The sequence below is a fragment of the Pongo pygmaeus genome, chromosome 9 (assembly GCF_028885625.2).
Source record: "Pongo pygmaeus isolate AG05252 chromosome 9, NHGRI_mPonPyg2-v2.0_pri, whole genome shotgun sequence".
NCBI lineage: Eukaryota > Metazoa > Chordata > Mammalia > Primates > Hominidae > Pongo > Pongo pygmaeus.
In genome coordinates, this window is record NC_072382.2 from 69833873 (window position 1) to 69860865 (window position 26993).

The 26993-nt window shown below is 48.7% G+C and overlaps 1 protein-coding gene across 2 annotated transcripts; it reads left to right on the forward strand.

The window, feature by feature from the left end:
• The first annotated feature begins 592 nt into the window (after window positions 1-592).
• TRIM3 (tripartite motif containing 3) lies at window positions 593-25886 on the forward strand. Of its 2 annotated transcripts, XM_054439199.2 has the most exons (12): window positions 593-762; window positions 8785-8952; window positions 16185-16416; window positions 16634-16785; window positions 17005-17185; window positions 17452-18184; window positions 18306-18409; window positions 23062-23229; window positions 23440-23608; window positions 23880-23950; window positions 25053-25193; window positions 25319-25886. In XM_054439199.2, the coding sequence occupies exons 2-12, from the start codon at window positions 8822-8824 to the stop codon at window positions 25469-25471; spliced, it is 2235 nt and encodes a 744-aa protein (XP_054295174.1). In that variant the 5' UTR covers window positions 593-762; window positions 8785-8821; the 3' UTR covers window positions 25472-25886. The 2 variants fall into 2 exon arrangements, with proteins under 2 accessions (XP_054295174.1, XP_054295177.1); XM_054439202.1 differs by lacking the exons at window positions 593-762; window positions 8785-8952 and having other exon boundaries at window positions 16185-16411.
• The last annotated feature ends 1107 nt before the right edge of the window (window positions 25887-26993 follow it).

The window sequence follows — 26993 nt, forward strand, 5'->3', positions numbered from 1 at the left end:
GAAGGGAGTCGCTGGATGGTCTGAACCAGAATTTCCTCAGGAGGGGGTTCCTGAAGTGCCCAAAGCCTAATCAAATCCCCCACCTTTCTACCCCTTAACTCCTTCTCCCAGAGTTCTGGGTACTGCCCTTCTGCCGCCCAGAGATCGTGCTAAGGTACAGACAGTTTCCACGTCTTCCTGGTCAGCCGATAGACTAGCATATTCCATAGGAGCACTCCAAGGAAGCCGGAAAGGGCGCCTCCAGGAGGCAGGCGGCCCAGACAGGCTCCCAGAGTCCGAAATCCCTGCTGCCCCAGCTGCCTTTTCTTGACGGAGTCTCATCTCAGTCCCTGAGACCGACTACACCGCCCTTCCCGGAGCCGGAGACAGCTGGCGGAGATCCGGGATCCGAGATCCGGGATCCGGCTTGCCAGCTCCCTAGCAGCACCAAGGAGGGAGCGTCCGCAGGAGGTGGAGGCGTTGGTGGGGGGGGCGTGCGGGTGCGGTACGGGTGGGCAGGCGGGGTGGGCGGGGCCTCCGCGGCGGCGGGCGGGGCGTGGGTGGGTCTTCCCTACTGGAGTCGCCCCCTCCCCCGGCCGGTCCGCAGCCCCGCCCCGGCCCCTCCCTCCGGCCTGTGCGGCTAGTCCGGCGGCGGCGCCGGCGCGGGGACAGGCGGAGGCGCGGGCAGGGTCGGGCGGACGGGCGCTGGCAGCAGTAGCAGCGCCGCGGGCCCTTCAGAGTGGCCGCAGTCCGGGCTTTGCCCTCGCATCCTGTTCCAACGCGGTGAGTGCGACGGGCGGGCCCCAAGGGTGCGTTTGTATTCCTGTCAGCCTGGGTCTGGGTCGGAGCGTCTGTGGGTGGGGGCACAGATGATTTTCAAAAGCTGTGCCTCTCTCTGCCCACGTGAGGCGTGTCCATGTCCGTGAGAGCAGCAGGGGGATTCTTCGGGCTGTGGCTGCTCACGTGAGGTCCCTGTTTTGAGGCGGGGAGGCGCGGGTGGATGGGTGATGGTTCCTTGGAGGAGCGCGGGGTTTGGGAGCTTGTGTGTGTTGGCGGAGGGTGCTGAACGCTGCGGCCGAGGGTGGTGGTGGGTGCTGAGTGGGACTCTGGAATATTGTGGCCCAGCTTGTCTGAAGGGCTCTTTTCTCCCTGGTGCAGACACCTCCACCCCTTGCTCCCCCACCCCCATCCTACCCCACCCCCCGCCCCTTCCATCCTCTGGCACCCACAGGCCCACCAGTCAGGATGGAGGACACCCTTTCCTCCCCATGCACTGCTCTGTGGACAGGAAGCCTCATGTGGAGGCTGTTTTTTTGTAGGAAAGGACCCCTCTGGTTCTCCTGTAGCCTGAGCCCTGTCTGGAGGACCCCAGGCCCCTCCCTGGTTCTGACCTCCTCCCTTCTGGAATTGGCTTCAGATCCTGGGCTGCAAACCTGCAGGGACAGATGGTTGCAGGTTGGAGGGGCAGGCTGCACCCCAGGGAGGTCAGTTCGACTGAGGGCAGGCCCTGGGCTTGTTCTTGGTGTGGGGGTTCTCTGATGTGGACAACAGAAACTCAGGACTGGCCCTAGCAGGAAGATCACATCTGGGAGGTCAGAGCAAGTGCAGAAAACATCACAGGTCTCCCTTGGCCAGTCTGTCTAGCTCACTGGTGCCCATTCATCCCCTAAGCAGGGAATGATTTGCTGCAGAATTGGAATCAGAGCTGCAGGCCTGACAGTAGCCCTGCCTCCTTGGGCTTGTATGCCTCTAGTGACAGAGCACTTGCTACCTTCTGCTGTGGAAAAGCTTCCTTATATTAAGCAGAGGTCTCTCTTCTTGAGACTTTATTCACCTGTCTTGTTACTGCCATTACTTTTGCATCTCTCTCTGATGAAAGGGAACTGCAGAGATTTAAACAGAGCTCTCCTGTAACCAACATATACTGAGTACTTCCTGCGTGCCAGGTACTGCCACAGCCACTTAGGAGACAACGGCATTCTTGCTGAGAGAACTTGAGCAAAGAGTCCATCGTTGGGATAGTATAGCCCAGGTTCAGAAAAGCAGAAAAACCATATGGTTAGAATAGAGAGCGTTCATAGAGTGTCACAGGTGACTTAAAACTCAGCAAACATTTATTTACGGGGGCAGGGGGGCAGGGGGAGTGTGGAGGGGAGGCAACTAAGACTGTCCTCTAACACATTTAGCCTAACAGTGGAAACTAGAAGTCAAATCATCGAGGTAGTACAAGATGGGATTTAATCATGGGCTCATGGTACAATCTGTAGAGGCCCTTGGCTTGAGAGGGAACCTTGGGAATCTCAGATTTTGAGAAAACATCCCTCTTCTCCCAATTTACAAATAAGGGAATGGGGTTGGAACTTGCCTAGAGTTTCGCCTTGTGTTAGTGGAGTTAGTTACAGCGTTAGGACTAGATCCTAGATCTCCTAACTTTTTAAACCTAGCCACGTTTCAGAGGCAGAATTGAGGATGTAGTCATAGCTTGTATCTGAAAGGTGAAAGAAAAGGCATAATTGAGAAGACTACCAGGGTTCTGGCTTGTGTGGGTGGGTGAGTGGTGGTGCCTTTTATTTATTTATTTATTTAGATTTATTTATTTTTAGCATATTTATTTTTATGCTTTTAGGATGTAAAAGCATCATGTATAACCTCTGCCTTTTTGAGATTCGCAGTCTTGTCCATCTGGTCCATAATTCTTAGTTTCTCATGTTTCTGTTTCTTTACTCACTGTTTCCCCAATGTACGTATCAATGTCCTATTTGTCCCTCAAGACCCAGCTCAAATACCCCTTCCTCTGGAAGGCTTCTTTATTCTGTACCATCCTCAGAGTTAGGTACTTCCTCCAGTTTGCTGCTGTAGCAATTTGAACATGTCAATATCATGGTACTTATCACATTGTAGTTACGTGTTTCCATTTCTGTTTCTCACATTAGTCTAAAAACTTGTGAAAGACAGGGAGTGTGTCTGATTCAGCTTTGTGTCTCCATTTCACAGCTGAAGGACCTGGCCCATAGTGTGCCCAGAGAAGTTTGATTAAATCGTTCATTCACTTTACTCAGTCTGGCAATGTTGGGGGAGATGGCCATGAATTTCATTGCTTTCCTTCCCTGCCAATCTTATTTAAAGGATTCAGTGGCTTTAAGGACTTTGCCTCATCCAAGGCTTCATGTTTCAGAGAAAGCCCAAAGACCGTAACCTGCAGTCATTTGTCATTTTTTTGAGGTCTCAAATGATCAGATAAACCTGGAAGCTAGTGAGTAGACGTGAGTTATTTTAGCAAGCAAATGAGCCTAGCTGACCTCTCGCATCCATTTTCAACAATGCCTTGGTTACCTCCATTCACAACTTTGTAACTCATGTATACTGGGAATCCTGTGAGATTGTAGGAGGAAGTCCTGGGGGAAATTAATGCTGTTTGAGAATTTGGAGAAACTGAAAAGCCTTGAAACACATCCTTTGCAGATGTCCAGGATCTAGTGGAGTCAGCACTGGCTGTCTTCATTTGTTCACAATCAGCTTCTTGCTTGACTCCCTGCATCTGGCTTCCTGTCCTCCAACCCCTGAAAACCACATGCTCTGAGGTTAATGAAAGCCTCTTTGGGGCTTAAATAATGGGACCTCTGCAGCATTTCACTCCCTTGTTCATGAAGTTCTCTTCTCCCTTGGCATTCATGACATCTCTGTTTCCTGATTCTCTTGCTTCTCTGGTTGTGCCTTCTCAATCTTCTTTGCAGACTCTGCTTCCTGGGCCTATCTCTTAAATATTGAGGTTCCTTGGGGCTTGGTGATAGGCCCTTCTTTCTCACTTTACCCTCTCAGGGTAATGTCATCCACTTCCATGGCTTCAGGAATCATCTCTGCACCAACATCCACATTCATGTCTCCAGGCCAGACCTCTCTCTTAGGCTTCAGTGTATCTTTCCAACTGCCAACTGGACCTCTCCACTTGAATTACATCCCATAGGCACCTCAGATTCATCACATTAAACAATGAACTCTAGCTGGGTGCTGTGGCTCATGCCTGCAATCCCCACACTTTGGCAGGCCAAGGCAGGAGGATTAGTTGAGCCCAGGAGTTTGAGGCTACAGTGAGCTATGATCATAACACCACATTCCAGCCTGGACAACAGAGTAAGACCCTGTCTCTTAAAAAACAAAAACAAAAATGAAAAAACCTTAAAAGATAAACCCCAAACTTATCACCCTCTCATCCAAACTGCTCTTCTTTGAGAGTTTCCAAAGAATCATCTGTTAATTCCTTCTTCTCCCCTAACTCTTCATATGTAAATACCCAGCCACCAAGTTCTGTTGATATCCCCAGCAAAATTCATTTATCTTGGCCCATCTTTGCTATTCTCCTAATCAAGGCAGTTTCTTAATTTTCCATCCTTGCCCTTTAAACTATTTTCCACACAGCAGCCAAAAATGTACTTTTGTCACTCTATACTTAATAGCCCTCACCACTACCAAAGTTTTCCTTTGCTTTTTGGGTAAATCCTTCATCCCCTAGCAGGTAAGTGTAAAGTCTAAACTTCTTAATAAGCCCAACAAAGCATTGCATGATATATCTTTTGCCTACCTCTCCATCTTGTTTCTTAGCCCTCCCATCACAGTGTCTGATTCAGCCTCCTGATGCAAAAGGCACCATACTCTCTGTAACATCCTCAGCTTGAACGTTACTTTCTTTAGGAGTTACTAAAGTTACTTTCTTTAGGAGAAAGGTTGGCCTCCAACCTCTGGACCCACCCCTGCTCCAGAGCTAGGTTAGGTAACCTTTGTACTCCTGGAGCAATTGGTGCTTCCTCATCATGGTCTTCACCACTTTGCATTGCAGTAATCTATTTATTAGATTGTGGAATCCATGAAGACTGAGCTGTGACTATTTGTCTTTGTGTCCCCAGGCCTAGCAGCAATGTCAAGTGAATGCTGAATGAGGGAATGAGGTGCCTTGAGAACTAAGCCATAAAGGATGGTGGGAATAACCAATGCAGGGATAGCAGAAGGCAGTCTGAGGAAGGAGAGTAAAGTCCAGCTCTGAGACCAAGGCCTTATAAGTGTCTGCTGTGATAAACAGTCCACTTGAACCACCACTTACAGGATCTTGGGGGCAAATCTCTAGAGCACAGTGGGATGGAAGAGCTAGGACCCCACGGGAGGAAGAGAATCTCAGATTCAGGCAGGGGTATGGCCTCAGTGGCTGCATGCCCAGTAGGTCTGGGAGGGGAACTGAAGCAGGAAGGGGAGGAGTGGAGGAGGAGCTATTGGTCCTTGGACATAGCCCAATCCCCGCCCCTGTGTGACAGTCTGGGAGAGCCCCTAGGCTTGGAGAGAGGTGGAGCCTGGCATCCAGCTACCCCAGCAGGACCCAGCAGACCACTCCCACTCTTCCTCCCAGCCTTTCCCTTCACCAGACAGAAGCTTCAGCTTGCCTCCCGCCTTCCTGGTCCTTCCGCCAACCTTCAGTCTGTCCTCCCTCCTGCTATGTTTTCCTGGTATTAGGTCTTTAGACTTCAGAACCCATTACAACTGTGGAGAGAACATCAGGATGCCAGTGTCTACATCAGCAGAGGATACTTTCAGGCATGCCCTTCACACTCTACCCAGGCTCACCCTTACACAAACATAAGGCACAGCAACTCAGCCCTTCTATCCCTCCCCAAATCTAGACTTCCTCCTGCATTCATTCATTCATTCGTTCATTCACAGTCTTTAGAAAAAGGCTCATAATGCATCTAACAGCACAGACAATGGTGACCTGGTCCTATTCACTGCCTGTTTTGGAGTAATTCAGCTATTGTTCTGCCACCCTTCATGACCAAATCCCTGCCATGTATTGTCTACATCTGCTGTGTTAACTTCATCTCCCATTTACTCTTCAGTCACTCTGACGTGGCTTCTGCCCCTGCCACCCCACCACAGCCAAATCTAGTGGACACTCTTCAGTCCGTTTCTTACTTCACCCCTTCTTTTTCTTGCACTGTTCTGTTGATTTCTTTGGTTTCACATTCTCTTGGTTTTCCTACCATTTCTCTGGGTTCTCTTTCTCAGTCACCTTTGCTGGCTCCCCTCCCTTGTGCCAGGCCCTTTTCTTATCACTGTCTGCCCTCTGTCCCTAGGTGGTCTCATGTCTTCTCATTGCTGTAAGTGCCATTTGTGTGCCAGTGATCCCAAATCAGTAACCAGTCCAGACTTTTCTCTTGAGCTCCTGTATTCTGTTTCTTACTTGACAGCTCTACCTGGACATCAGAGAGACACATTGTACTTAGCATACATAGAACAGAATGCCCCAAATCAGCTCCACCTCAGCTCTCACTGTCTCTATTCATGGCCCATCACTTGCTAAAGTGAGAAAGCTAAGTCATAATTGACATCCCTCTCACACCCAGTTCATCTTGATGTCCTTTTGATTTCTCTTTTATTTATTTTATTTTTATAGAGATGGGATCTCATTATGTTGCCCAGACTGATCTCGAACTCCTGAGCTCAAGTGAACCTCCTTCCTCAGCCTCTCAAAGTGCTGGGATTACAGATGTGAGCCACCTTGCCTGGCCAATGAATATTTCTCAAATCAGTCCAGCTTTTTGCTTGTAGCTCAAATGATACCCTATATTTTCTTACCCAAAGAACTTTGGTAGCTTCCTAACTGGTTTCTCTGATTCCACTCTTGCTTCTCTTTGTCTTCAATTCTCACAGCTGCCAGAGTATAGCTTTCTAATTTATTTTCACTTATTTATAAACCACATCATCCCCCCCTCCAACTTAGGATAAAATCACTTTTTTTTTGAGACAGAATCTCACTTTGTCTCGTGCCAGGCTAGAGTGTAGTGGCACGATTATGGCTCACTGCAGCCTTGACCTCCTGGGCTCAAGCAATCCTCCCACCTCAGCCTCCCAAGTAGCCTGGACTACAGGTGTGTGCCACCATGCCTAGATGATTTTTAAATTTTTTGTAGATATCGGTCTCATTATGTTGCCCAGGCTGATCTCCAGTTCCTGGGCTCAAATGATCTTCCTGCCTTGGCCTCTGAAAGTGCTAGTATTACAGGCATGAGCCACTGCACCCAGCCAAAATCACATTCTTAATGGCTGTTATAAGGTCCTTCATGATCTCATCTCTACCTGTCTTCCCAAACTCACCTCTTGCTTTTATTGACTTGGCTCCAACCACACAGTCCTTTCAGGTTCTCCATGAGCCTTCTGCCTAAGAACGTTTATCATGCTGTTTCTTCAGCCTAGAATGATTTCCCTTCCTGACTCCCTGTTGTTTCTCACCCTCACGCATACCATTTTTCTCCCATCCATCCAGAATTCTGCTTAAAAGTTACCTCCTTGGAGAGCCTTCCCTGATGACTCAATCAAAAGTGTTCTTTCTCACAGCATCCGTTTTTTCTTTATATCACTTCCCTGCCACTATTATTTACTTTTAAAATATCTGCCACCACCTCCCCACCACAGGGACAGTGATCATGTCCATTTTATCATTCCATTCCTAACACCTGTGCAAAGTAGGCAGTAAATATTTATTGAATTCCTGAAATCGATTCAGTAAATATAGGTCAATCTTTATGTCGGGCTCTGTGCTAAGTGCTAAGAATGAAAACATAAAATATAAATAAATAAATAAAATGCCTATCCTCAAGAACACTGCATGGAGTGGAGAAAGCAGAGAAGTAACAAGAAAATTACAGCATAGCTTATAAGAGTTAGGATGGAGTAAATACAGGGTGCTGAGGGACACAGAGGTAGAGCACCCAAGCCAGACTCTGGGTAGTCATGGAAGGTCTTCTAAAGGAGGTGACATTTATATGGGGACCTGAAAGATGAGTAGGTGTCACATCAGCCAGGAAAAGGATCTCAGGACAGAGAGAATGAATGCATAATCTCCCAGAAGCAAAAGAGAACAAGGAATTTTCCAGGAACTGGAAAAAAAAAAAAAAAAAAGCCCAGCAGGAATGATTGATCATAGACTCATGAGACATGAGGTTGTAGAAAAGGTATGGGGCAAAGTTAAGCCTCACTGGCCAATATAAGGACTTTGGGCAATGGAGAACAGTTGAAGGAATTTAAACAGAGAGTAGTGACAAGATCAAATCTGTGTTTTAGAAACTTCATTCTGGCTTCAAGGAAGATAGATGAAAAGGTGTCAGTGAGGAGACAAGAACACCAGTTAAGAGGCTATTGCTGTATTCCAGGAGAGAACTGATGGTTGCCTGAATTGGGGATAGTAACTGTGGGATTGGAGAGAAGGGTTTAAGATATTCAGGAAGCAATCCCGACCTTGATACTAACTGGGTGTGAAAAAGAGTGCAGTTTCAGGCAGTTGTGCCAAGAGGTGGGTCAGGGCATAAATGGAAGAGCTGCAGGTAGTTAGAGGAGAGACACTCCATTCAGGTCTCTTGGAGGAGGATTTGTGGGAGGCAGAGGAGACGAAGGGTAGGTATGTCAGTGAAAATGGACATCTCTGTACCATGCACTCAACATGCACTATGTCACACTCTCAAATTATTATTCCTGTAATTACAAATTAAGAGACTGAGGCTCAGAGAAGTTATATGGATTGTCCAAGCTCACATAGCTGGTGAGAGACTGAGCCAGGTTTGAAACCCAATCTAATCCTACGTCTGTGCTCTTAAACAGAACACCAGGCTCAGAGGTCACATCACCATGATCCTTCCAGTCACTGCCCTGTCTTGCCCCTAGCAGGGAAGGGGTGGGGGCAAGTTCTCTGCAGGGGATTTGAGTGGCAGGGATTGGGTGGGGAGAAGAAGTGCTGGACTCCCTGGTGCTGACCATCTCTCCCTACAGAGGCTGGTGTGAGTGGCAGGAGCCATCTGTGGGCGCCATGGCAAAGAGGGAGGACAGCCCTGGCCCAGAGGTCCAGCCGATGGACAAGCAGTTCCTGGTATGCAGCATCTGCCTGGATCGGTACCAGTGCCCCAAGGTTCTTCCTTGCCTGCACACCTTCTGTGAGAGGTGAGGGGATGTGTGTACTGGGGAGGGATGAGGACCCTGTGGGCTCCCCTGAGGGAGCATGTGTAAACCTGTAGTAGGTGAAGCAACATGCTTACCTGGGAGGAGAGCAGGTGAACCCCAACCTGCAGGAAATGAGGTTTTGGGGGCAAGAACCTGTGAGAGAACCATAAGAACCATAACACTGGGCCATGGTTCCTGTCAAGAATAGGGCCTTCTCTGTCCTTTCCCAAACCTCAAGACAGCTTTTGACACCACCTGAGAAATCAAACAGTGCTCAGACTCAACCAGCTTTGGCATCAGCAATTTACGACTAGTTGGAGGATATTTGAAGCTAGGTCTGTCCTTCCCTGCTTGTCCTCATTGTTGTCCTTAGGTACTGAGTGAAAGGCAACCTGTCCCAGCCTCTAGGCTTCTATGGATCACTTATTCATTTAACAAATATTCATTTATTGAGCAACTACTATGTGCCAGACCCTGTCCTAGGCATTGGGTATGCAGTGATGAGCAAAAACAGATATGATCCTTCCTCTTTTTTTTTTTTTTTTTTTTTTTTTTTGAGATGGAGTCTTGCTCTGTCACCCAAGGTGGAGTGCAGTGGCACGATCTCGGCTCACTGCAACCTCTGCCTCCCAGGTTCAAGCAATTCTCCTGCCTCAGCCTCCTGAGTAGCTGGGACTACAGGCGCATACCGCCACGCCCAGCTAACTTTTTGTATTTTATTAGAGATGGGGTTTCACCGTGTTGCCCAGGCTGTTCTTGAACTCCCGAACTCAGGCAATCTGCCCACCTCGGCCTCCCAAAGTGCTGGGATTACAGGCGTGAGCCACTGTGCTTACTCTTTTTAAAAACTGATACACAATAGTTTACATATTTATGGGGAACATGTGATACATTGTTACAAGCATAGAATGGGTAACAATCAAGTAGGGTATTTAAGGTACCCATCACTTACAATGCTTACTCTTAAAGAGCTAACAGTATAGTGAAAGAGAAAGATAGTCATCAAATAATCATATAGCCAGATTATAGATAAATATAACTTTTAGTAAGTGCTGCAAATAAAGTGCTGAGCTATGAGAGATTGGTATATGGAATCTGTTATAGTTTGGAGAATCAGGGAAGGTTTCCCTGAGGAGCAATTCAGAGGATGAATAGGAGTTAACTAGGTAAAGCGAGTTGGAAGAGTGTTCTGCACAGAAGGAAGACCATTGGAAAAGCCCATGTGACATGAGAAAATATGTCAGGTAAGAGGCCTGGAGGAAGCCTGGTGGGGCTACAGCAGAGTGAGTGTGACTCAGAGTATCATGAGATGAAGCTGGAGAGGTAGGTGGAGGCCAGACCACCTAGGGCTTTGTAGACCTGTTAGGGAATTTCACCTTTACCCTGAGAGCCACATGAAGCCTTTGCAGGGTTTTATATGTGATCACATCTGTATTTTGACAGTATTCTCTTGGGCCCTCATCTCTCATTGTTCTGTCTTGGGTGGCCTGGTCCCTGGGTCTTCTCACCATTGCCTCTGTCCACACTTTTCCTCTGCCTTCTGCCCCAACTGAAACCTGGCTCTGCACCAGAGATACTGCTTCCCTGGAAGCCCTGCTCTTTGAGATTCCAGCTCCATTGCCCACTCTCCTTTATCAACTGGAAATGGCCTCAGTTTTCTTGTCCATTCAAGTTCTGTCAACCTGGGGACAACCACCCTCTTGTGCCTGTTGGTTCTTAACTGTTTCTTCAGGGTTGTCCCCCATTCCACCTCAGTAACACTCCCTCCCAACCATGCCCTGAATCTTATCATCCAGAATCTTATCTGTAGTCATAAACACCAACATTCCACTCCTGGCTCCCATTACCCCACTCCCATTACACCACTTTTGATACAATATAGATGTCTAGCCCCTTTGACTGCTCCCTCTTTTCCCAGTCACCAACTGTGTCCTGGCCTCTCTTTCTTTCTTGCCCATCCTGGACCCTGTGGCTGACCGACTGGCTCCCCTGCAGTTCCTTCACATCTTTATCCTTTGCAGAACCCATGCAATAGAAGCTCAATGTTGGATCAGAGCCGAAATTGGATGTCTGCACTTTCTCCTGTGCCCAGATCACTGAGCACTCCTGGAGAAAATCTGGCTGAGAAATTGTAATAACAATAGCTACCATGTATTGATTGCTTACTGTTTGCCAGGGACTGGCTAAGTGATTTATACATACTGATTTCCTTAATCCCTGCAACAGATACTTTATTAACTTCATTTTATTTTTTTATTTTAATTTTTTAATGTAATTTTTCATTTTAATTTTTTTGTTTGTTTGTTTTTTGTTTTTGTTTTTTTTTGAAACAGAGTCTCTCTCTGTCACCCAGGCTGGAGTGCAGTGGCACCATCTTGGCTCACTGCAATCTCTGCCTCCCGGGTTCAAGTGATTCTCCTGCCTCAGCCTCCCAAGTAGCTGGGATCATAGGCGCACGCCACCACACCTGGTTAATTTTTGTATTTTTAGTAGAGATGGGGTTTCACCATGTTGGCCAGGCTGGTCTCGAACTCCTGACCTTGTGATCTGCCCGCCTCAGCCTCCCAAAGTTCTGAGATTACAAGCGTGAGTCACCATGCCCAGCTTGTTTCAATTTTTTAAATTTTATTTTTTTTTAGAGATGAGTGTCTTGCTATATTGCCCAAGCTGGACTTGAACTCCTGGGCTCAAGTGATCCTCCTGCCTCAGCCTCCTGAGTAGCTGGGATTACAGGTGCAGGCTACCACACCCAGGTATCCCCATATTAGAGAGGAGGAAACTAAGGTTCAAAGTCAGTAAGTAATTAAGAAATATCTCTGGCCAGGTGCAGTTGCTCATGCCTGTAATCCCAGCACTTTGGGAGGCCAAGGTGGGAGGATCACTTGAGCCTAGGAGTTCCAGAGTAGCCTGGGAAACAACATAGTGAGATGCAGTCTCTAAAAAAGAATTTAAAAATTAGCTGGGTGTGGTGGCATGCGCCTGTAGTCCTAGCTACTCGGGAGGCTGAGTTGGGAGGATCATTTGAGCCTGAGAGGTTGAGGCTGCAGTGAGCCATGATCACATCACTGCACTCTAGCCTGGGTGACACAGAGAGGCTCTATCTTAAATTAAATAAACAAATTAAAAAAAAAAATATTTCCAAGGCTACACAGTAAGTAAATAGCTGAGATCTGAATCCAGTTTTCATTCTAGAGCCTTCACTGTCAACTAGTATTCATTCATGTATCCCTTGGTCCCTGCTCTCAGAGTATGTTCTAGTGGGCAGTGACTGACAGTAAGAAATCAAGAAAACAAGAGAGCTGCAGCTTGTATTAATGTTTTGCAGGATATAAACAGAGAGAAGTAGGGGTGTTTGGGGCAAGAACTATTCTATATAGTCATCAAGGAAGGCTTCCCTGAGGAGGTGACATTTGACCTGAGTTCTGAGGATAAGCAGGAGACAGATTGTTCCAGGCAATAGAAAAATCTGTGCAAAGGCCTTGAGGAAGAAGTAGACGGGACATGTTCAGATACCAGAAAAGAAACCAGTGTGGCCAAGTGAGGAGGAAAGTGGGATGAGGTGAAATTGGAGAGAATAAGGGCAGTTTAAGGGGGAGCTTGTAGGTTTTCAGAAAGTGTTTGGATTTTATTCTAAGTGCAATGGGAAACCATTGGAGTGTTTAAAAATATATATATACAGGGAAATAATGTAATGTAAAAAGTTCACCCTAGCTGTTATGGAGAGAATGGATTATAAAGGAGCAAGAGTGGAAACGGAGACCAGTTAGGAAGCTATTGTGAGCCAGGTACACTTGACAAATAGGAAGGGGATATTGCTGAATTAGAAGGTGTTTTGCATGGGGAAACACTAGATTCAGTGAGCTTGGAAGAAAGCTGCTGAAGAATAGAGTAGAATGGTTGAAATGCAGTGATAGTTGATGAGAAATGGGTGTTAGTAGGAGCATGGGAAGTAGGGGAAAAGATCACTGGGGGTGAGAAGGTCAAGGAATTAAGAAATCACAATGGGGAATGGATGTTAGTGCCACTGAGAATGTTGGCAGAGTGGTGGTGGGGGTAATGGAAGAAGAGAGTGAGCCAAGAGAAAGATGTCCACAAATGGAGGTGGGGGCAACCAATAGGTTAGCGGAGACAATAAGGAGGAGTGATATAGATAGAAGGCATGAGCTTCAAAGGAGCTAGAGTTGAATAGTTCAGAAATGTTCCAGTTGGGAAGAGGGAGGGCTCAAGCCCACCTTCTGGCCCTAAGGAGTATGGAGTATGAGACAGAAACCACTCTACTTGAGAGGACTGCAAGGAAAAGTAAGTCACAATTAAATAAGTTACACTGGGCATGGTGGCTGATGCCTTTAATCCCAGCACTTTGGGAGGCCGAGACGGGCAGATCACCTGAGGTCAGGAGTTTGAGATCAGCCTGGCCAACATGACAAAACCCCATCTCTACTAAAAATACAAAAATTAGCCAGGCGTGATGGCGTGAGCCTATAATCCCAGCTACTCAGGAGGCTGAGGCAAGAGAATCGCTTGAACCCGGGAGGTGGAGGTTGCAGTGAGCCAAGATTGTGCTACTGCACTCCGACCTGGGTGACAGAGCAGGACTCCGTCTCAAAAAAAAAAAAAAAAAGAAAACCACCAAAAAAACAAAAACAAAAAAAAACACAATTAAATAAGTTAATACTTGCGAAGCACTTAGAGTCATGCCTGGCACATAGTGTTTGTCAGATTTTAATTAAGATCCTAAGTTATAGGAAACATTAAGAGATGAGATTGAGGATATGGGAGAGTTTGCACAATGCAGATCTTCACTCCACAAATTTGAGGTCCCCAAATACAGCTGCCTTCAGTTCTGATGTCTGTTTCTAGTAAGTGTCCTCTGCTCTCCCATCAGTGACTAATCTGAGCCATCATCAGGCCCCTGAATCCTCCATCCTTCTCTGTCGTATGTCCTCAGTGCCTCTCTATATCCTCCTTTCCTTTCCTCCTTCCCTCCATTCAGAGACTGACATCCAGTCCTCCTCTTCAGGCCAATCCGAGGCACTCCCCAATCCTCAAGATCTTTTCCTCTCAGTTTTGTAGTCTCTTCTCCCTCTCCTTCTCTCCTGACTCCTCCATTCATAAACATGCTCAAAACTCCCATGCCAAACAGATAAAAACTCTTTCTAGCACCATCCAACCCCTCAACCTCCTTCTCATTCGAACTTTCAAGCTCCCCTTCACTCAACTTCCAGCAGTCAAGCTTTCCTTCTCCTGCCACTCCCTCCCCGTTTTCCCTACAGACAGAGTACCCTCATATTTGCCAAATTCAGTGGACATTTTCCTGTCCTTACCTTACCCAACTCCTCAGCTGCTTTTAACGCTGATGACTACTCATTCCCTCCTGGAAATGTACCACTCACTTTTCTGCCCTAACACTGCTGCTCTTCCTGCCTCTCGGCCTGGTCTTCTTTGTTGTCCTCATTCAGTTTTTGCTAAGTGCTCTGTCCCTCTCTCTTATCACTGTCTATGCTTTCTTGGCTGATCTCATCCTCTCCCAGTGCTACCGAAGCCATCTAAATGTTGATGGCATGCCCATCTCTTGTCTATAACCTTCATTCTCCTGTCTACTGGTGACCTCAACCTGGATGTTTATTGTTACAGTAAATTCAACCAGGACAAGGCTGAACTTTCCTATAGCTACTCCTCTTTCTATGTTTCTCATCTTAGTGAATGTCACCACTATCCACTCAGTTATCAAAGCTAGGAAGTTGGAAGTCAATGAAGACTCGTCATCTCTCTTGCTCCCCATATCTAATCAGACAACACCTCCCACCTTCCCTCCTTCTTAAACACTTCTCAAATTTATTTCCACCTCATAGTCTACATTACTATTGCCTAAATCCGGGTCTTCTTCACTTCCTACCTAGATTATTGTAAGAGTATGCTGGCTTAGCACATACTTTGCATTTGAAGACAGGCTTCAGCACCTACTGCTGTTGTTACCTTGGGCCACTTGCCCTTTCTTCTGCTAACAGAAACATAATCAGAAAGCATGGCACCTGGCACATATGCACTTAATAAATGGTAACTAGCTGATGATGCCACTGCCCTCACCCCCCCACCCCATCTGCTGTCTCATTCCCTTTAAATTCACTCCCCACACAGAGGGGGTGAAGAGGAGCTTGGAAAAATGTAAACCTGGCTATACCACTCTCTTGCAGCTTCCTATTGCTGGCAGGATAACTTCTAAGCTCCTTGACTTCTGTCACCATTCCTTGCCTTGGACTTTGTCTCTAGCCAGCCACATCAAACTGCTTACAGTTGCTTATTCATACTATGCTGCTTCTTACTGCCTTCTGTATCTGGACTACCCTTCCCCCCTGCCTGCACTATTCTTTGGTCAAGCTAACAATTATTTATCCTTGAAGATTTAGTTTACATCAACTTCTCTGAAGACTTTCCTGGACACCCTCTCTACCTGCTTGAGCCAGATGCATTTCCTTATCACCGTATCTATCATTCCTTATATTAATAATAAGTAATACAAGTAGCCTACCATATATAGTGCTATTATGAATCAGGCATTTTACATTTAATCCTCTTCAAATATAAGTAAGTACTTTACATGTAATCCTCTAACACTCTATGAAGTCTGTACTTCTCCATCTTACAAAGGAAGAGTCCTTGGCTTGTCAAAGTTATGTAACTTGTCAGGGGTCACATAGTATAACAGGTGACTGACGGGGTGTTGGGCCTGGGCAGCCTAGCTCCAGGACCCATTCCCTTAATCATCATGCTATTTACTTCTGTACTATTCCTATGACTTTTTTCTCTGTAGATGGGAAGTATTTTAAGGGTAGGCACTGTGCTTTATCTTTTTGTCCCCAGAGCTTGGCATAAATTTGGAAAGAGTAGACAGTAAATGTTAATGAGTTAAAGAAGTTGGGCAGGGGGTGCCTAGTTGCACATTCCTATGAGAAGCATTTGTAAACACCTGTAAAAGGTGAGCCTGTGTGCACACTGTGAGGAATGTGGATAGTCTGCTCTTCTGAGAGGGGTCAGGGATGTGTTCCTACTCAGTTGTAAGAGGCAAGGCCATTATACCTGCTGGCAGATGAGATGTGTCAAGCAGAGAGGTTTTAAAATGAAGTGTAATGGCACACCTGTGAATGAAGGGGTTGGCACCCATGGGAAGTATAAGGAAGGGTGCACTTATGCCACCCCACCCACTCCGTTCTTTGACTCTCCTTCCTGGACAGATGTCTCCAAAACTATATCCCTGCCCAGAGCCTGACGCTATCCTGTCCAGTATGCCGGCAGACGTCCATCCTCCCAGAGCAGGGCGTCTCGGCACTGCAGAACAACTTCTTCATCAGCAGCCTCATGGAGGCAATGCAGCAGGCACCTGATGGGGCCCATGACCCGGAGGACCCCCACCCCCTCAGTGCAGTGGCTGGCCGCCCTCTCTCCTGCCCCAACCATGAAGGCAAGGTGGGCCCAAGCGAGGCCCAGTGAGGCCGGGACTTGGGGTGGGAGGAGGAGGAGAGGCGTTGGGGGGTGCCAAGTAGCTGGGTGAAAGGGTACTGCTCTGGATGAATGGTCCAGGTAGGGGATGCACTTAGAAGGTGAGGGGCAGGGAGGGCAGGTGGGGAGGGGACAAAGAAGTGTGATGTCTAGCCATTACCCAACTGGAGTCCTTGTACCGCAGACGATGGAGTTTTACTGTGAGGCCTGTGAGACGGCCATGTGTGGTGAGTGCCGCGCCGGGGAGCATCGTGAGCATGGCACAGTGCTGCTGAGGGATGTGGTGGAGCAGCACAAGGCGGCCCTGCAGCGCCAGCTTGAGGCTGTGCGTGGCCGGTAGGCACTGGGCAGGGTCCTGGGCTGGTGGGGCCACAGGGATGGTGTCTTAGCTGGGGCGGGGAGGGGAATAAAGGGTCTGGGAAGGGCAGAGATAGAAGTCTCAGGGAGGTCTCAGGAAGGAGATCTCCATGAGGGCAGCAGTAGGTTCCCCAGGGAGAAGGGAAAGTTCGGCAAAGCCACCCTCAGCAACTCTGGAATAAGATATTCCCCCTCTAGATTGCCACAGCTGTCCGCAGCAATTGCCTTAGTCGGGGGCATCAGCCAGCAGCTGCAGGAGCGCAAGGCAGAGGCCCTGGCCCAGATCAGTGCAGCCTTCGAGGACCTGGAGCAAGCACTGCAGCAGCGCAAGCAGGCTCTGGTCAGCGACCTGGAGACCATTTGTGGGGCCAAACAGAAGGTGTGTCTTGTGTTCACCCTTTCCTACCATTGTCCATTGTGATGGTTTTATTGCCTCCAGTGTTCCTCTGTCTTCCACACCAGCTCCCCATTCCCCAGCCTAGATATTCTGCCTCCTGACATGCCCTTGGTAGGTACTGTGGGCATCTGTGTCCTCTGTCCACAGGCACCCTCTTGTATTTTATGCCACAGTGCTACAACTTCAGTAATCACAGAGACTCCCCCTGTGCCAGTCTGCTCACCCACTCCTCCCCTACCCCTCATCAGGTGTTGCAAACCCAGCTGGACACACTGCGCCAGGGTCAGGAACACATCGGCAGTAGCTGCAGCTTTGCAGAGCAGGCACTGCGCCTGGGCTCGGCCCCGGAGGTGTTGCTGGTGCGCAAGCACATGCGAGAGCGGCTGGCGGCACTGGCGGCACAGGCCTTCCCGGAGCGGCCACACGAGAATGCACAGCTGGAACTGGTCCTTGAGGTGGACGGTCTGCGGCGATCAGTGCTCAATCTGGGCGCACTGCTCACCACGAGCGCCACTGCACACGAGACGGTGGCCACGGGAGAGGGCCTGCGCCAGGCGCTAGTGGGCCAGCCTGCCTCGCTCACTGTCACTACCAAAGACAAGGACGGGCGGTTGGTGCGCACAGGCAGCGCTGAGCTGCGTGCAGAGATCACCGGCTCGGACGGCACGCGCCTTCCGGTGCCAGTGGTGGACCACAAGAATGGCACATATGAGCTAGTGTACACAGCGCGCACGGAAGGCGAGCTGCTCCTCTCAGTGCTGCTCTACGGACAGCCAGTGCGCGGCAGCCCCTTCCGCGTGCGTGCCCTGCGTCCTGGGGACCTGCCACCTTCCCCCGACGATGTGAAGCGCCGTGTCAAGTCCCCTGGCGGCCCCGGCAGCCATGTGCGCCAGAAGGCAGTGCGTAGGCCCAGCTCCATGTACAGCACAGGCGGCAAACGAAAGGACAACCCAATTGAGGATGAGCTCGTCTTCCGTGTTGGTACAGACAGCCGAGGGCAGAGCCAAATGGGCCAGGCTCAGGTAGTGGGTGGGGAGGGAAGGGAGGTTCAAAATGACCTCTGAATGAATTCTTTTGTTTTCTCTCCCATCCCTTCCCACAGGCAGTCGTGGAAGGGAGAAAGGTGAATTCACCAATTTACAAGGTGTGTCCGCAGCCAGCAGCGGCCGCATCGTGGTAGCAGACAGCAACAACCAGTGTATTCAGGTAAGCCCCTTTACCGCTCTCCTCCACCACCAAAATAAGAGTTTTCAAGCTACAGCCTCCTGAAAAGATAGAATGTACAGGTCACCTCCTGGAAGATGGAACCCTACAGATAGTACCGTTCCTTAGGAGCAGTGAATCAAAGGCTTACCCCTTACGCACCCACCGGCCACCCCATTCCCATAGGCCACAACTGTAACCAGCACCTTCAGTCAGAAACCAGAGTTTACTATGCTTGTAGCCTCTATTTTGTAGGCCATGGCTTAGGGCAGGTCAGCTCCTGGACTGCAAAGATCTGGCTCATTCCTCCTTTCCTTCTGCCTCTCCTTGAGGCTCTTACTTTCTCCCTTTTTCTCCTGGTGGCCAGGACGCAGGCCTGCCCTCCCTGTCTTCCAACATGCATGCCTGGCTCCTGAATGTATGTAGTCTGTCTGGAGTCTCTGCAGTTATCAGGTTGGCTAGACAGTTGCATGGGGGTATCTTGGCCAAAGGGGGTATCTTTCAGTGGCTAGAAGTTGTAGCATAACCTCACAGGTGGTCCTCCCACTGCCTCTCCCATAACCTCATACACCTGATTATGGCATCAACCGCACTGAATGAACATGGTTTCTGCTGCACTGTGAGCTCCTTTTCAAAACCAGGAAATGTGCCTTTTTCTCTCTCTGTTTCTTGTAGTAAAAGCTCAGAGCCTAGTACAGTGGCACCAGGGTAGTTGACACAGCAGAGCAGTTAAAAGCTCAGGCTCTGAAACCAGACACCTGAGCTTGAATCCTAGCTCTGTCACATACTAACAAGTCACATGACCTCTTTGAGCTTCAGTTAACTCATGTGTAAAATTAGGAAAAGTATATCTGATAGGGTTGCAGGGAGTGTTAAATGATGCACTGTACTTGACATCTAGTGAAACTTCTGATGTTAGCTGTTGTTAAAAATATCATCATCCAGGTGGAGGCTGTAAACAAAGGCAAGCAGGTGGGAAAGTGCTGGAGGAGGTGGTTCAGGGAACTGGAAGGAGCCCAGCGGGCCTGGAGGTAGATTACTATTAGAAGCCAGGGGTAGCTGAGGTCAGATTGTAATTGGTTTTGGAGATGGAGTGTGGAATTTTGATTTTATCCTGTAGGGGATTGTTTCTAACTACCATGCACTTTACTTCTTTGAAACATTTTACTGGGTAGCAAAATTTTTCGCTGAAGATCCTTACTTCTAAACACCTATACGTTTAAACTTCCTGACCCTGCTTGAGTACTCATGTCATTGATCCAGTTCTGCTAAGGTCCCTTCCCTCAGTGACAGCTACTCCCTGACCCCTGCTTTTCACCTAACAGTCTAAAAGTGCAAGGGACTCTTCTGTGGCCATATTCCCAGTTCTGTCCAGTTGTCCTTTACTCCTACCCTATTTCTAAGAGCAGAGGAATGGAGAGGCCCTGTGCAGCACAGGAAGGCATTTGGGCCCAGCCTGGATAGTGAGGAGGGGATTGCGGGGGAGTAATGAGGTGGTGCTCAGTTCCCTACTCAGTTACACCTTCCAGCTCCTTTCCAACTCCCTAGGCTGGGAATGCTTCCTGGCATAAAAGTTGAGATTTGGGACCCCTTCTCTGTTGTGCACACACACAGCTATGCTCACTGCTCACATGCACAGAAAAACAAGTGCCACTTTGTCTGTCCTGGTGAGGGGGCTGAACTTCCTCATTGTTTTTTTTTTTTGAGATAGGGTCTCTGTTGCCCAGGCTGGAGTGCAGTGCTATAATCACAGCTCACTGCAACCTTGACCTCCTGTGCCCAAGCGATCCTCCTACCTCAGCCTCCCGAGTAGCTGGGACTACAGGCGCATGCCACTATACCTGGCTAATTTATTTTATTTTATTTTTATTTTTAGTAAAGACGGGGTTTCACTATATTGTTTGGGCTGGTCTGGAACTCCTAGGCTCGAAGCTATCCTCCTGCCTTGGCCTCTGAAAGTGCTGGGATTACAGGCATGAGCCACTGCACCTGGCCTCCCCATTGTTTCAGAGTGGGGAATTGAGAGGGAACACCTGGTATAGCTCCACTCTCTTCCAAACACCTGCTACTTCTATAGCAGTCCTCTTGCTTCTGCTTCCACCTGCCCTGTATGTCGCCACTGCTAGGAGCCTGGCTGAGATTTCTAAGTTGAATTTTTGCTTCTCTTACTCTGGAGTCCTTAGGGCTGGCATGGGCTGGGCTCCCTGATGAGGTCTGACCCCCCTCCTCCTCTCAGTACATGGGGATTGGGGTCCTCACGACATGACCATTTTCTCTTTTGGACGCTTCTATGGTGGAGGATGAGGCAGACCTCCTCATTGAGTGGAACCAGCATCACTTGACAGAAGACAAAAAACATTTTGTGATTCTGAATTAATAATTTGATTTATATATATTATGTCCTTGTGTAATTGTCTAAGCTTGCAGTTTTATCAGCTCTTCTGTGAAAACTCCCTCATTCCCTTAGGCAGAATGTTAAATCACATTCTTCTCAGTTCCCTCAGCCTTTTGCTGTAGTACTTTTCATACTTTACTGGAATCACTGGTTTGTTTTTGTTTTTGTCTGGTTTTGTTTTGTTTTATTTTGGTTTAAGTCTTTCTCCCCCACTAGACTGTGAGATCCCTGAAGTCAGGGATCTACTTTCACATACCATGGTATAGGAGAGAGATGTTAAGGACCAAACTAATACACCAGCAGATTCTAGAGATATTAAGGAAGCAAGAATGGCAGATTTTGCTGAATCGTCAAATGTCAAGAATGGCAGGACTTTGTGGACTGGGTAGATGGTGTTGCCATTCAGGAGCAGGCCCAGGTTTAAGTTGATGAATTCACTTTTGCAGATGTTTGAGATAGCTATGCAGCATTCAAGTGGAGATGTCCAGTTCAGGTCTGAGATTGAGCTGGGGAGTTCATTCATTTGTTGAATGCCTACTATGTGCCAAATGCCATATCAGTGCTGCAAATGCAGCAGCAAACAAAACATATGCAGTCCCTATGCCATGCGAGGCTTACATCCTTAGAAGGGGACACCGATATTTAACAGTTATTTAGCTGCAAAGTGATAATTGTTATGAAGAGAGCTGTAAAGCATATATCCTGGTGACCTAAGTTTATATGTGCGTATTGATTTGGTAGGGCAGAGGGTGGCACTTGGTCATTAAAGTCTTCTCTGAAAAAGTGACCTGGAAATTCTAAGAATGGAAAGATGAGTAAGAGTTGGCCAGGTGTCAGGGGTGGGATAGGCTAGGACTGGAAGAACAAGACATCCCAAAGCCTCATCAGTATTGAGCCAGAACCTGAGCTGCTCAAACTGGAGGGGCATTACCTCACTGCTAAACTGTACCTTTTAGTGCCCCCTCATTTCTACTATTTAGCTTGTGGAGCTCGTGGTATCTCCCTTCTCATACTGATGAGTGCTGTCCTGCCACAGGGGACCACTGCAGAACCCAAGAGCTGTGCTGGTGAGCCAGAGAAGAGCTTAGTAGAAGGTCCACATTAGAAGAAAGTGATGCCTGTTGGTGGGACCAGTTTAAACAGCCCTGCAGGACTAAGAGATGGAATTGGGGTGGGGCAGGGGCGGGGAGACCAGTCCATTAAGGAAGGCACAGATTTGAATCCAAGAGCAAGGCCAATCCCCAGAACTTGAGTTCTCCAAGGCTGCTCCTGGCTCTTGTTCATCTTGTGTCCCCAGAGCCTATAACACAGCAGAGTGTATGAGACTTATGTAGTGAGTAATGTTTTGACTATGAAGGAAAAGCCAGAAAGCTTAGCTAAAGTGGGAAGGAGGATTAAAGGAGTTGCTTTTGGGATGAGGAGACCTGAGCATATTGGGCAGCTAAATTGGAGGAGGTTGGAGAAGGGAGAGGTTGAAAGGTTCACTCTGTCTAGGGAGGAAGGTTTCCTTGTCAGTCCCATAGCCTGAATGGACTAATTCTTGTATACTTTCTCCTCTCTCACCTACCCCATTCCAGTCTGCTACTCAGTCTCATGAGCCTACCTCCTACATATGTCTTGAGTCCATCTGCTTCCCTCCAGCCAATTTCCTTGGTCTAAGCCATCATCATTTCTCAACTGGAATACTGCAACAGCCTCTGACTGGGCAGCCAGCTTCTAGTCTTGACTCCTCCCTACAGCCAGAATGTTCTTTCTTAAAAGCAAAATTGATCTTGTCACTGCTATGCCTAGAAATGTTAAGAGACTCCTCATTACACCCAGGATAAAACATAATTCCTTCTTTTGTTCACCTGGGTGCTCCCTGCAGTCCAGCCACACTGGACAAGTCCTCAAGTGGTGCCCATACTGGACTTTGTGCCTTTTACATCTGTTCACTCTGCTTGAATGCCTTTCCTCTTCCTTTCCTGGCCGAATTTGGTTTATGTGGCATCCTCATTAGGCTATTTGTTCAGACATCTTCTTCTCTTGGAGCCTTTTCTCACCATTCCCCTTCATCCCTTCATGTTCTCACAATCCCATTCACATCTCTGTTGCATTGCCCCAGACCTGCTGCCGTGTTTGATTTTGTCAGTAAGTGCTTGTTGAATGACCGAATAAATGGTGGTGGGGGGGTCTCCTCCCTCAGGATCCTACTCCCTTCTGTCTGTGCCCACAGTGTCTCCCCTCCTACCTGCTCCCTCCCCTTGCTCCTCTGCTCCAGGTTTTCTCCAATGAGGGCCAGTTCAAGTTCCGTTTTGGGGTCCGAGGACGCTCACCTGGGCAGCTGCAGCGCCCCACAGGTGTGGCAGTGGACACCAATGGAGACATAATTGTGGCAGACTATGACAACCGTTGGGTCAGCATCTTCTCCCCTGAGGGCAAGTTCAAGGTGAGAGGCCTGCTGTCACTTTACTTACCCTGGTGTCCAGGTGAACTGACCAGTCTAGTGCCTCTTGGTGGTCAGGGTCTGGACTGATCCAATCCTACCTCCTCCTACTCCCTGTTCTTTCCCCAGCCCAAGGTTCTGCTTTGGTGCTGGGTTAGGACTACTTTCCCCACTGTCAGAATAAAGCCTCTTATGGATGTTCTCTTCCTCCAGACCAAGATTGGAGCTGGCCGCCTCATGGGCCCCAAGGGAGTGGCCGTAGACCGGAATGGACATATCATTGTGGTCGACAACAAGTCTTGCTGCGTCTTTACCTTCCAGCCCAATGGCAAACTGGTTGGCCGTTTTGGGGGCCGTGGGGCCACTGACCGCCACTTTGCAGGTATGGGGGGACAGCTCCAAGATCTATGCTGATACCCCTGTTCCAGAGAACTCCCCTAGATACCCCAGCTGTAAAGGCCCTCTCCTCCTATATCTTGGCTCTGGAGATCCCGCCTCCCTATACTTTAGCCCTATCATCTCAGAAATAATTTGTCTCAGTCCTAGAGACCCCACCCCTCTCCTAACACCCTAGCTTTTATCTTCCCAGATACTCTTCCCCATCCCACTCAGCATCCCAGCTTACTGCCCTGAAGACCACTTTGTATTTTCAGGGCCCCATTTTGTGGCTGTGAACAACAAGAATGAGATTGTAGTAACGGACTTCCATAACCATTCAGTGAAGGTCAGTGTCCTCCCTCCCTCCGTGACCACTGTCCCAACATCCTTAACTCTTCCACAAGACTCCTCTCTATTTTACCTCCTCCTTCTCCCCCTTGAGATCATTCGCTCAAACGATACACATTTACACATTTATGGCATGGCTGCTTTGTCCCAGGCAGTATGCTAGAAGCTGGAGATACAGTGATGCACAAAGCAAATGTATTCTATGTCTTCTTGATTATTGTCTAGTAGGGAAGAGAAAAAGGTAACCAAAAAATTACAATATGATGTACTAGCTGTGATAGGAAGGTGCAGGGAACTGTGGGAAGGGCTACAGAAGTGTATGATTCAGGAAAGACTATGTGAGGAGGACCTCAAGCACAAGTGGGAATTAAATGGAAGGCAGAGGAGGACGAGAGTGTTTGAGACAAAAGACACAGGGAGAGCCAAGAATGGGAGGTGGGAACCTTAATAGTGTGTTCGAGAAATCACAAGTAGTTCAGACTCGGCTTGAGGAGGGGATCGTGAAAGCTGAGAGTGAGGCTTGTGTGCCCCCTTAAGGGGCTTGCTCTCCTCCCAAGAGCTATGGGGAGTCACAGGATTGCAGGCAGGGGAGTGATGCAGTCCTGTGTGTCTTAGATCACTCAGGCTGAGGCAAGACTGAGACAGGAATATCAATCTTTTGCAGTGATCCAGATGAGAAATGATGTGAGCCTGGACCATGAGAAAGACGAGACAGTGTATGCATAGGGTATAGATTTGAGAGAGGGATTTGAGATGGAATCAAGGGTTGTGTTAATTCATTGGCTTATCAAGCAGAGAAGAAATTGGAGTCAAGAGTGACTCTCGGCCAGCTGGGTGGCACCAGTCATTGAGATAGAGAACTAAGAGAACTGATTTCCCAAAGAAAATGAGCTGTTAGATTTGATATTCCCAATGGACATCAGCAAGAGATGTCTAGTAGGCAGTAGGGCACATGGATGTGAAGCCTATGAAGCAGATTTGGGCTGTAGCTGTAGATCTGGGTGGGGGTCCTCAGCCCTGGGGCTTCACCCTGTCCTCCTCCAAAGCCCTACCCTCTGCCTGAGGCCAGGTCCCCAGTCCCTAGCCCCTTCCCCCGCCAGGTGTACAGTGCCGATGGAGAGTTCCTCTTCAAGTTTGGCTCCCATGGCGAGGGCAATGGGCAGTTCAATGCCCCCACAGGAGTAGCTGTGGACTCCAATGGAAACATCATTGTGGCTGACTGGGGCAACAGCCGCATCCAGGTGAGTAAGGCCTGGGAATGACATGAGGGGGAGGTTTCCTGCTATGTCCCATATGCCCGTTCCCCCAAAACAGACTCTCATCTGCCTGATCTTGCCTCTCCCTTCTTTCTCTACTCCTTCCCCAGGTATTCGACAGCTCTGGCTCCTTCCTGTCCTATATCAACACATCTGCAGAACCACTGTATGGTCCACAGGGCCTGGCACTGACCTCGGATGGCCACGTGGTGGTGGCTGATGCTGGCAACCACTGCTTTAAAGCCTATCGCTACCTCCAGTAGCTGCACAGAGGCCCTGCCTGGCTTGTGGAGGGACAGACATTGGGGTGACTGGACAAGAGGGTCTGGCTGGGAGGTGGGCCAGACCTGGCAGCACTGAATGTGGGCTGTGGGCATGGGTGTGCCCGGTGCCCTCCCTCTCCTACACCCACCCCCACGGTTGCACTTTATTTATTCGGTTCTTGCTTTGGTGACTGGGTGAGCCTGGACTGTGGTCCCAAGGATGTGTGCAGAGCTTCACCCTACCCTTCTTACACACCTCCCCACCCCTGTCAGTCTGCTCCCCATCCCCCAGCCTGGGGCCAGAACAGCCTACTCCAGGACAGAAGTCCCTCTAGTTGTCTCCCTACCACCCTATACACACTGACAGAGACAGCAATACCCCACCCCCCATATTAAATAAATGTCTTCACCAAGATGTTTTTGCTGGGTTCTTGTGGGGTGGGGCTGCAGTGAGGAGATGGGATGGTGGGACTAGCTCTGGACTAAAAGGTGGGCAGGCAGGCAGGCAAGGGACCCAGCTTCCCAAGCAGGTCCTGATGTTTTGAAACTTCGTAGAGAAGAGCAAGAAAGGGTGAACCCATGGGACCCTGAGCCACCTGCCGTATCCCCATCCCCAGGCCCTACAGAAGTAGGCAAGTCCTTTGCCTATCTGCCCTGGGGCTGGGAAGGATTGTGGGGTTGGGGGGGTGAGGGAATGACCTCTGCCCGGCACACAGCCAGTAGGTACAGAGAGAACAGTTTCAGGGTATGAAAGCAATCTTTGAAGTTCAAGCCTGGGCAAGGGAATTGAGGCTAGCCCAGGTGGTAGCTACGTGTGGGAGACTCCATGGCTAATTTTAAAAGTCATCCCTGAATCCCTGGAGCCCTGACATATCCCCTTTCTCACATTTCCAAGATTGCTGCCCCTCCCTGCAGTGGAATGAGGGTCCTCACATTCTCTCCTGAGTGCTAGTCTGCCAGAGTTTTACTGCCATCTCCAGAGAGAATTGAAAGCAGCATTCAGTGATGATTTGGCAAGTAGGGACTATGATTTCTCTCTCTCTCTACAAAAGACTGAAGCTCACAGAAATAGGTCATATTGTTGATGAAGAACAGAGCCCAGATTTGAATTTGTAGCTGTCATACTCCTAATTGGTAAGTTATAGCACCCTGTTCACCCTTGTGCCCCTTGCACCTAGCATGATGGCTGGCAGAGAAAGCACTCAACAAGATTTGAGGAATGTTGGATCTGGGAAGGTTGATCATGAGAGGTCATGGAAAAGATCAAGACATTGATCTGGTATAGCACAATTCTGGGGCTAGGATAAGAGGGACTATCCATGGATCTGTGGAAGACCATGGGGGCTTTGTAGAGATCAAGGGGGTCCCACTTGGACTATATGAAAGTCTTGGTTATGCTTACCTCCCTGGTCCTCTCTGCCCCACTAGCTGAAACCTGATGGATAGGCCAGGCACAGTGGCTCACACCTGTAATCCCAGCACTTTGGGAGGCCTAGGTGGGTGGATCACCTGAGGTCAGGAG